The following is a 10,630-nucleotide window of genomic DNA, read 5'->3' as shown; positions in this document are numbered from 1 at the left end:
GTTTCACTTAGCAACCGAAATGTTGGGCTCACAATTTTTAAAAGCACAAAATTGTATGTGGGAGAAAACTCTTTGGGCCTTAAAAATCCTGCAATTAGTTTCTTGGACATAATTTAAATTATAGCCCTTTAACCTCACCTGCCTCCGTCTTTTCCAGATAATAATTGCCCAGCATGTTGGCACTACCAGACATAGCTGTAAACATGACCTGATACCTTGAGGACTATATGCATGGCCGACAGGTGATCTGCAGACCATGGAGCTGAAGGTGTGGGTCGACGGAGTCCAAAGGATTGTTTGTGGAGTCACAGAAGTTACAACTTGTCAGGAAGTGGTTATAGCCCTTGCCCAGGCTATAGGTGAGTATATGCGGTCCTGATATTTACGGAGGAGGTGAGTGGGAAGGGGTTATCATTAATTCTGTGGGATCATTGGATCTGTCCTGACCAAACTGGTAATATGATCAGTGTACACTGTACTCCACATCATCCTAACTCAGGAGTAGGCAACCTTGACTCTTCTATGACTCGTGGACTTCAACTCCCAGAATTCCTGAGCCAGCATGGCTCAGCTTGGAAACCTCTCCCTTTCCTCTCAGCATGGCTGACTCAGGAATTCTGGGAGTTGAAGTCCACCAATCATAAAAGAGCCAAGGTTGCCTACCCCTGTCCAAACTGATGATGTTACCTAGTTGGGTCATGAAACGTCTGCAAGAAAACCACCATCCTCAGAGTACCAAGGACCACCACCTCCTCCTTCCTCCTCCTCTTCTTTTTTCTCTTCCTCTTCTTTTTTTCTTCTTCCTCCTCCTCCTCCTCTTCCCTGCTAACTCCTCTCCCTTCTAACACTGATGATGTTTCCTAGTTGGGTCATGAAACGTCTGCAAGAAAACCACCAAGCTCGGAGAGCCCCAAGGACCCCCATAGGTTCAAATCTCTAAGCAAACTCCTCTCCCTTCTAGCACTGATGATGTCCCCTAGTTGGGTCATGAAACGTCTGTAAGAAGACCACCAAGCTCAAAGAGCACCAAGGACCCCCACAGTTCAACCCTGAGCTGCCAATATTCTCTTCTAAAGTTAGCGAGGTTTCAGATCACGACTCAAGTACAATAAGGATAATTGTTTACGCAGAGGAGAGTAACCGTTATAGATCAAATGTGGTTGACGGACATCACTGTATGCTTCCCAGCCCTTATGGAGATGTCCCAAGAGACAGAACATGTTATCCCGCCTCCAATTTGATTTCCCTTTTGAATTGGACAACGGCTCTTAGATCAGTCCCTGAGCTCAATGGGATATATAAAATATTTTGAATTTGAACCGTTTTGATCTTGAAAAGCCCTGCTTCTAAGTCAGTACAGAGTGGCATTGAGCTCAGAACGGGATCATAGCTCTCTAGTGTTGGAACAGCTATTTTGGATTCAACACAGTCGCTCATGAGCTTATCGAGTTCTGAATTCAAAATGTTTTATTCAGTATTCTTGGAACTAAAGTCCTTCCCTACATTTTCATGATAAACATTTTAGAACGTGCAAGACTTGGAAGATCTGAAGGTTTGGTTTCATGTGTCCTGGACATCTCAAGTCTAATCTGTTCTGATCAACGAGGTCTCGCTAGACTAGGCGGGAGATAATTCTTCTTAATTGCAGGAGATTTTAAGAGAAATCTAAAGTTTCTCAACTCTATTTGGAAGATTTAGTAGCCAGGAGAGCTCTTGCCTGGAACATTGACAGCTAGATATAGTTAGTCGTCGACTTACAACAGTTTGTTTAGTGACCTGCGAAGTTACAACAGCACTGAAAAAAGTGACTTAGGACCGTTTTTCACATTTACGACCCTTGCAGCAATCCCATGGTCACGAGATCATGGCGACCGACTCATATTTACGACAGTTGCAACGTCCTGGGGGTCACGTGATTCCGTTTTGTGACCTTCCGGAGAAGCAAAGTCTATGGGGAAAGCCAGATTCGCTTAACAACGGTGTGACTAATTTAACAACCAGAGGGGATTCACTTAACAAGCGTGGCAAGAAAGGCTGTGAAATGGGGCAGAACTTACTGAACAAATGTCTCACTTAGCAACATACATTTGGGGCTCTGTTGTGGTCGTAAGTCGAGGAACGCCGGTAGTAGAGGGAACATTGAGGTTGTCTCACCTTGGCTGGTTCAGAACACAGTTGCATTCTGGGGTTTCCAAAGCAGTAGTACTGATAGTTCCCTCTCTCTCAACTGGCTTGTATTGAGTTTCCAGTCCCTGCACCCATAAAGATGCCATTTGTAAGCACCTGGGTAGTTTTAATGCTGCTGACAGTCTTCTAGACCAGGGGTCCCCAACCCCCCCATCTGTGGACCGGTACCGGGCCACGACATGCCAGCAACCTGGCCGCACAAACAAGCAAAGCCCCATCTGCGGGATGCGGGCAGTACACAAAACCACGCACCCTCCGGTCCGTGGAAAAACCTTTCTCCATGGAACCGGTCCCTGGTGCCCAAACAGTTGGGGACCTGTATATATATAATTGTATTGTATAGAAGAATAAGTTTATTTAGAGATTAAGAATGATGTATTAATTATATGTAACAAATTGTTAGGAATAGTTATTCTGGAATGTCACGTTATGTCCATTTTTGTTTTAACTGTATTATAAATAAAAAACTTATATAAAAAAAAGAATTGCTAACACTTGGTCAGTCCAGATCAAGAAATAAACCTCGACAAAGACTAAAAACTACCTTTATTAACATAGACTAGTAAAAAAAAACCTTGCAGGTCCGATTCTGCTTTACTTCTTCCCCCTTCTTATGTGGGTTTTTGATTTAAATGTTTAATTCAGTTCAACCTAAAAATTTTTTGATGTAGTTTAATTATCAAAAACTACTGTACCGATGCAGCAGTTTCTTCGTGTTAGGAAGTGACTTTTATACATGCCACTTCGATAACTTTTGTAGACGCGGCTTGTTCGCTTGCAAAGTGGTGGTGCTCGTGTAAATTTGGGTTAAATTATCATAAACTACTTTTACAGTGCATTAAGTAATTTGTTAATATTATGAAATGGCTTTTTGTAATACTTTTGACGACGTGGCTTGCTAGCTTGCAAACTGGTGGGGCTAATGTAGATTCCATTAAGTTATCATAAACTACTTTACCAGTGCAGTAAATAGTTTGATTAGCTTAACTTTTTAAATTTGTGTCTGGAGCTTTTGTGGTGCACCTCTGCCCTCTGCTGGCTCATTCCTGTCATTGCAATTACAGGTAGTCTTCGACTTACGATCACAATTGAGCCCAAAACTTATGTTGCTAAGGGAGACATTTGTTAAGTGAATTTTGCCCCATTTTACAACCTTTCGTTTACAACCGTTGTTAAGTGAATCACTGTGGTTATTAAGTTAGTAACACGGTTGTTAAATGAATCTGGCTTCCCCTTTGACTAGGTCACAAAAGGCGATCACATGACCCAGGGACACTGCAACGGTCATAAATGTGAGTCGGTTGCCAAGCATCTGAATTTTGATCACGTGACCACGGGGATGCTGCAATGGCCGTATGTGTGAAAAGCGGTCATAAGGCACTTTATTCGGCGCCGTTGTAACTTCAAACGGTCACTAAATGAACTGTTATAAGTCAAGGACTACCTCTGTGTCCGTGCTCTTATTTCTTTCTTTCTTTCTTTTTTTTAGGCCGTACCGGAAGGTATACCTTGATAGAAAAATGGAGAGATACAGAAAGACATTTAGCGCCTCACGAAAATCCGATCATTTCTCTGAACAAATGGGGACAGTACGCAAGCGACGTGCAACTCGTCTTGCGGCGTACCGGGCCGTCGCTTAGCGAGCGGCCGACTTCGGACAGCGTCGCTCGGATCCCGGAAAGGACTTTGTATCGGCAGAGCCTCCCTCCCTTGGCCAAGCTCAGGCCTCAGAACGACAAGTCGATTAAAAGGAGAGAGCCCAAACGCAAGTCCTTGACTTTCACCGGCGGCGCCAAAGGGTTGATGGACATTTTTGGGAAGAGCAAAGAGCACGAGTTCAAGCAGAAGGTCCTCCACTGCAAGACCACGGTGGATGAGTTGAAAAAGCTGGTGCACCTCCAGACGGAGAAGTTGCAGTCGGTGGAGAAACAGCTGGACACCAACGAGGCCGAGATCAGATACTGGGAGCAGAGGTTCAGCTTCAGCCTGGAGGACGAGATCCTCAAGCTGGAGCAGAAGATCAAGCGGAACGAGGTGGAGATCGAGGAGGAGGAATTTTGGGAGAACGAGCTCCAGATTGAGCAGGAGAACGAGAAGCAGCTGAAGGAGCAGCTGCAGGAGATCCGGCAGAGGATATTGGACTGCGAAAGCAAGCTGAAGGACTACGTGGTCCAGATCCACCACATGGAAAGCGGCCTGGAAGCGGAGAAGTTGCAACGGGAAGTCCAGGAGGCTAAAGTCAACGAAGAAGAAGTCAGAGAGAAGATCGACAAAGTCAGACGAGAGCTTGACCTCCACGGCCAGCAAAGTCTCCGCCTGGAAAATGGCATCAAAGCGGTGGAAAGGTCTGTGGGTCAAGCGGCCAAGCGGTTACAGGTGGGGGTCCATTTTCTCCGTCTTCAGATATTTTATGAGTCGATCAAAACACGAAATGCAGAAATACCTCGACTTTTTACTTTTATATAATACCCTACATACTTTTTTTTATAACATTTTATTAGCTTTCTAAGATTACAATTCGTAAGTGCTTAGTAAACGTGTTGTCTGAGTCCATTTGTCTTACTAAACCAGTGTTTCTCAACCTTGACAATTTTAAGGCATGTGGACTTCAACTCCCAGAATTCCACAGCCAGCATTGCTGGCTGTGGAATTCTGGGAGTTGAAGTCCACATGCCTTAAAATTGTCAAGGTTGAGAAACACTGCACTAAACAATACATATTGAGTTCCTCATCTCTACCCCGTTTTTCCAGCCATTGGTAAAATACATCCCATGCTTGGAAATATTCTGTGTCTTCCTTTTCTTTACTCTTCAGTGTAAGTCTATCCATTTCTGCAAAGTCCAATATTTTTCTTAATTGTCTCTTCTTCGGATGGCGTTTCCTTATTTTTCCCATACGGAGCAAATACAATTCTTGCTGCTGTTAATACGTGCAACATTAAATACACGCTTTCTTTATCGTATTTCCCTGATAGTATACCTAGTAAAAATACCGTACATAACTAATGTTTTCTATAACAACAAGCCTATCTAATCCGCAAAACCCAAAAGGATCGGTTTTGGGTCAATAATCCTTGTCTCGTAATAGAAAAGTCGTGCTAAGGCTCCACGTGTTGTGGTCAGTCGGCTGCCGGCAGTCAGAGGAGGAGGAGGAGGAGGAGACTGGGTCAACTTCAGAACCTTTGTAAGGCTCTGATGATGAAGCCCAATCAGAGGCAGAGCCAGGACCGTCTGTTTGTGCCCAGGCAGAGAGGCAGCTGTCTTCGGGACCTGATCTGAGTGAGGGGAGGAACAGATGGAGCCGTCCCAGATGGGTGTATGCAAGGAGAGGAGAGCAACGGAAGGCAATAAGCCGAATCTTGGGGAAAAGAAGACCTAGATCGGGGGTAGGCAACCTTGGCTCTTTTATGACTCGTGGACTTCAACTCCCAGAATTCCTGAGCCAGCCAGCCAGTTGAAGTGCACAAGCCATGAAGGCAGCCATAGTTCCCCCATGCTGGCTCAGGAATTCTGGGAGTTGAAGTCCACTAGTCATGAAGGGGGCCATAGTTCCCCCATGCTGGCTCAGGAATTCTGGGAGTTGAAGTCCACGAGTTGTGAAGGGGACCATAGTTCCCCCATGCTGGCTCAGGAATTCTGGGAGTTGAAGTCCACGAGTCATAAAAGAGCCAAGGTTGCCTACCCCTGACCTAGATGCTAGCCAGCCCCTCCCTGGCTGGGAAATAAATAGTAGGGGTTTGGGAGTGGCCTGTTGTCGCAGACAACCGTTGGTTTTCCAGGGAACATCAATCAAGCCGGATTCCTTTACCAGAACCAGGTTTCTCAGGACTCCTTGCTCTGTCTTTGAGATGCCAACTGAGTCTCCCTGCTGGGAAATAATAAGTAGTGAATTTCCTTCAGCCGGTGTGAACAGGGACTGTTTCTGCTTGGTTTGATCCTTGAAAGAGTTTCTACCTGGAGGCTTCAAGTCAACAGAGACTGTTCAGCTGCCAAAGATTGGGACAGAATAACTTCCTTTGATGGTTTGGGTGGAGCGAGGATTGAAAATTGGCCCTGCATTATCTTGGAACACCATTCTCATTTCTCTTAAGTGGCAGCAACATCGTTCAGAACTGTCCGGTTGAATCATCCCTGACAGTGAGAACGATTCACCAGTGGGACAAATTGCCTTCAGAAATTGTGGGTGCCCCCACAATGGAGGCTGTTAGGAAAAGACTGGACAGCCATCGATCCGAAATAACATAGGTCTCCTGCAAGAGCGAGGGGCTGGACTAGATGACCTCCCATTCAGCAGATCTGTGTCCACTGAAGAGCAGCAAAAATGATTAGGGGGGCTGGAGGCTAAAACGTACGAAGAACGGTTACAGGAATTGGGTATGTCCAGTCTAGTCTAATGAAAAGAAGGACTGGGGGGGGAAGCATGAAAGCAGTCTTCCAATATTGGAGGGGCTCCTACAAAGACAAGGGGGGGTCAAAAACTATTTTCCAAAGCACCAAAAGGCAAGGCGAGAAACAACGGTTGGAAAGTAACCAACTTGGAGAGAAGCAACGTAGAACTAAGGAGGAATTTCCTAACAAAGGGAGGGCAATCCATCAAGGCAACAGCTTGTCTCCAGAAGTTGTGGGTGCTCCATCACTGGAGGCTTTTAAGAAAAGACTGGGCAGCCATCGTCTCCTGCCAGAGCAAGGGAGCTGGGCTAGATGACCTCCACGGTCCCTTCCAACTCCATCACTGTTGCTGAATCTGTCTTACTTTCTTCTCCTCCTTAGGAAAGAGAACAAGAACTGGAGCAGCTGACAAAAGAACTGCGTCAAGTCAACCTCCAACAGTTCATCCAACAGACGGGGACAAAAGTCACGGTCCTTCCGGCTGAACCCATTGAATTGGAGGCTTCACACCCAGAGCTTGAGAAAGGTACTTTTGAGATGATCGCACACTCTCCTGCCCCCCCCCATTCCTAAGACAGGTCTTAAGGGGGATCCGTTGAAAGTTCACCCGTTGGTCTTTTGAGGGTTGGGCAAAAAAAGGCTTGGATAGATGTGGGCAGGTTCAAGTAATTTGCACACAAGCAAGAAGGCCCCTCCTTTGTAAAGGAGAGGGAGAAGATAGCTACATTAGGTCAGGAGCGTCCAACCTTGGAAACCTCAAGACCTATGGACTTCAACTCCCAGGGTTCCCCAGCCAGCGAGGGTTTAAAGTTGCCAAGGTTGGAGACCCTTGCATTAGGAGTAGCGAGAAAAGCTGGTGAGACAAGACAAGGTTGACTCAGCCTTCCATCCTTCCCAGGTTGGTAAAATGAGGACCCAGATTGTTGGGGGCAACAGGCTGACTCTGTAAACTGCTTAGAGAGGGTTGTAAAAGCATTGTGAAGCGGTATATAAGTCTAAGTGATATTCTAATTCTATTTCTATTCATTCCAATTTCTATTCTATTCTATTCTATTCTATTCTATTCTCCTTGTGGCGTAGGGGTCAGAATGCAGTATTGCTGGCTGACTCTGCCCACTGCCAGCAGTTCGATCCTCACTGGGTCAAGGTTGACTCAGCCTTCCATCCTTCTGAGGTCGATAAAATGAGTACCCTGATTGTTGAGGGGCAAGAGGCTGACTCTAAACTGCTTAGAGAGGGTTGTAAAAGCATTGTGAAGCGGTATATAAGTCTAAATGCTATTCTAATTCTATTTCTATTCTATTTCTATTCTATTCATTCCAATTTCTATTCTATTCTATTCTATTCTATTCTCCTGGTGGCGTAGGGGTCAGAATGCAGTATTGCCGGCTGACTCTGCCCACTGCCAGCAGTTCGATCCTAACTGGGTCAAGGTTGAATCAGCCTTCCATCCTTCTGAGGTCGATAAAATAAGGACCCAGATTGTTGGGGGCAACGTGCTGACTCTGTAAACCGCTTAGAGAGGGCTGTAAAGGACTATGAAGCAGTATACAAGTCTAGTGCTATTGCTACCTACCCTACCTTTCGCATTTCCTTTCCTTTCCTTTTTCCTTTCCTTTCCTCCCTCTCTCTTTTTCTTCCTACCGAACTGTGGTGGCACTGTGGTTAGAGTGCAATATTCCAGGCTAACTCTGCCCACTGCCAGCAGTTCGATCCTGACCGTGTCAAGGTGGACTCAGCCTTCCCTCCTTCCGAGGTCAATAAAATGAGGACCCAGATTGTTGGGGGCAATGTGCTGACTCTGTAAACCGCTTAGAGAGGGCTGTAATGTACTGTGAAGCAGTACATAAGTCTATTACTATTTCTTCTGTTGAGTATCTCATAAGGGTACGGTACAGGTAGTCCTTGACTTATAACCACAAGCTAGTCTTCAACTTACGACCACAATTGAGCCCCAAATTTCCTGTGGCTAAACGAGACATTTGTTAAGTTGAGTTTTGTCCCATTTCACGACCTTTCCTGCCACAGTTGTTAAGTGACTCTCTGCAGTTGTTAAGTTAGTAACATGGTTGTTAAGTGAATCTGGTTTTCCCGTTGACTGCTTGTCCGAAGGTTACAAAAGATAATAATCGTGTGACCCCGGGACGCTGCAACTGTCGTAAATATGAACCAGTTGTGGAGCCTCTGAATTTTGATCACGTGACTGTGGGGAGGCCGCAACAAGACGTAAGTGTGAAAAACGGTCATAAGTCACTTTTTTCAGTGCCGTTGTAAGTAACTTCGGTCACTAAATGAACTTGTCGTAAGTCGAGGAGCACCTGTACTGAGAGGTGGAGGATAAGATTAATGATGGAGCTCAACATGGATGGAGACACTCGTTCCTCCATCGGTTCTTCCACCCTTAGGGATTTGGAATCCACGTTTAGGCGGAACCTGTTAAGATAACCATGTTCAAAGACGTCATAGTAACCTAGTTCTTCTCCCACAGAACCCGTCTTTCAGACCAGCTCCCTCAAACGCCCGAGTTCCTCAAGGCAGCTTCCCAGCAACCTCCGGATCTTGCAGAACCCGCTGTCCTCTGGTTTTAACCCCGAGGGCATTTACGTATAACAGCCTGAAGTTCTGGAGAGGACTTTTCAAGATACCAAGGACCACACACCCCGTTTCCTCCTGTTGGGTTTCTTCTCCCCGTGACGTATGGAGAAAGAAGGAAGACCAAACCTGGCATTCTAAAACTGCCACACAGGGGCATTTCATTGCCTGATTTTTAATCCGATTTGCAACAAGCGTGGAGTCCCGCGCCGGGCGCTGATTACGATGAAAAAAGAAACAGAACGGTGGAGGCCGTTGTTTCCAGAACAGCCATGTCAAAATAGCTTTCTTTGTTTTGTTTCGTTTTAAATATTATTACTGCTGTTTCTGAAGCATTTGGATAAATATTTCTTGGCAGGCATCCGTGGCTGATCAGAGTCCCCCCTCCCCTCCCAAAAAAATGCTCACTCTCTATGCCAGGAGTGGGGAACGATAGCCCTTTTATGACTTGTGGACTTCAACGCCCAGAATTCCTGAGGCAGCATGGCTGTCTTAGGAATTCTGGGAGTTGAAGTCCCTCATAGCTGTCTCAGGAATTCTGGGAGTTGAAGTCCACAGGTCATAAAGGGGCCGTCGTTCCCTACCTCTGCTCTTATGCAGTTGGATTAGGGATTAATTTATTTCGTTTTAATTGAAGAACATGTGTGAATGCGGGCACATCGTTTCTAGTTGCAGGTCTTTAGAGCAGGACTGCATTATCCCCATCCATGGCGGTTGCTATCTAAGATGCCATTTTCAATTAGGTTCTCCCCTCTGTCCTTCTTTACTCTTGTGTAGCATCACTTTACACCAGGGGTCTTCAAACCTGGCCCTTTTATGACTTGTGGACTTCAACTCCCAGAATTCCTCAGCCAGGTACTCTGGCTGAGGAATTCTGGGAGTTGAAGTCCACAAGTCATAAAAGGGCCAGGTTTGAAGACCCCTGCTTTACATTATGTGTTGATAAGAGCTTGGTAGACCTTCCCCAACCTGTTGGTAGTTGGGGATGTGGTGATGAAGCTGCAGCTCAGGGTGAGGGATCCTAAATATTAAAGAAAAGGCAAAACATATAGCTTTCCCCAGTTACTACTAGGTTGCAAGCTTTAGTATGTTTCATAAATGGTCATGCTAGGAATGTCCACTCCTGTAAGGTAGCTGAAAGAGAGTTGAAGTTGGATAAAGTTGGATAAAGTTCCATTTTAGGTCAGGTATAACTTGGGTTTTGCCCATAATGATGCCATGCCTGCAGCGTGAAAGTTGTGTTTGTGTACGTGTGTAGGTGCGTAAGAAAGAGAGAGAAAGAGTCTACACAGGTATGAATGAATGTGTGTGACGATCGAAACAATGTGGTGTTCCATCACCACAAAGAGTCACAACGTCCAAACGTGTTGAAGCTTAAAAGAAAATGAGTTTTGAAGTTTGTTTTGTGGTGGGTTTTCTTGTGTTACGGCCATTGTGGGATTCTCCCCCCCCCCTTTTTTTTT

At 45.6% G+C, this 10,630-nt stretch overlaps 1 protein-coding gene across 1 annotated transcript; it reads left to right on the top strand.

The window, feature by feature from the left end:
* Positions 1 to 256: 256 nt before the first annotated feature.
* On the top strand, positions 257 to 9,185 carry RASSF8 (Ras association domain family member 8). Its single transcript, XM_015824423.1, has 4 exons — positions 257 to 359; positions 3,677 to 4,563; positions 6,957 to 7,101; positions 9,064 to 9,185. The coding sequence occupies exons 1-4, from the start codon at positions 257 to 259 to the stop codon at positions 9,183 to 9,185; spliced, it is 1,257 nt and encodes a 418-aa protein (XP_015679909.1).
* Positions 9,186 to 10,630: the final 1,445 nt, after the last annotated feature.

This window comes from Protobothrops mucrosquamatus, unplaced genomic scaffold, assembly GCF_001527695.2.
Source record: "Protobothrops mucrosquamatus isolate PMUCROS unplaced genomic scaffold, P.Mucros_1.0 scaffold2229, whole genome shotgun sequence".
NCBI lineage: Eukaryota > Metazoa > Chordata > Lepidosauria > Squamata > Viperidae > Protobothrops > Protobothrops mucrosquamatus.
This window is presented reverse-complemented; position numbering and strand designations above follow the sequence as displayed.

Excerpts from the sequence above, each read along its gene's own strand:
- RASSF8 (XM_015824423.1), top strand. The coding sequence starts at position 257 with ATGGAGCTGAAGGTGTGGGTCGACGGAGTCCAAAGGATTGTTTGTGGA. Across the intron at positions 4,564-6,956 it reads AAGCGGCCAAGCGGTTACAG|GAAAGAGAACAAGAACTGGA; the intron begins GTGGGGGTCCAT and ends TCTCCTCCTTAG. Across the intron at positions 7,102-9,063 it reads ACACCCAGAGCTTGAGAAAG|AACCCGTCTTTCAGACCAGC; the intron begins GTACTTTTGAGA and ends CTTCTCCCACAG.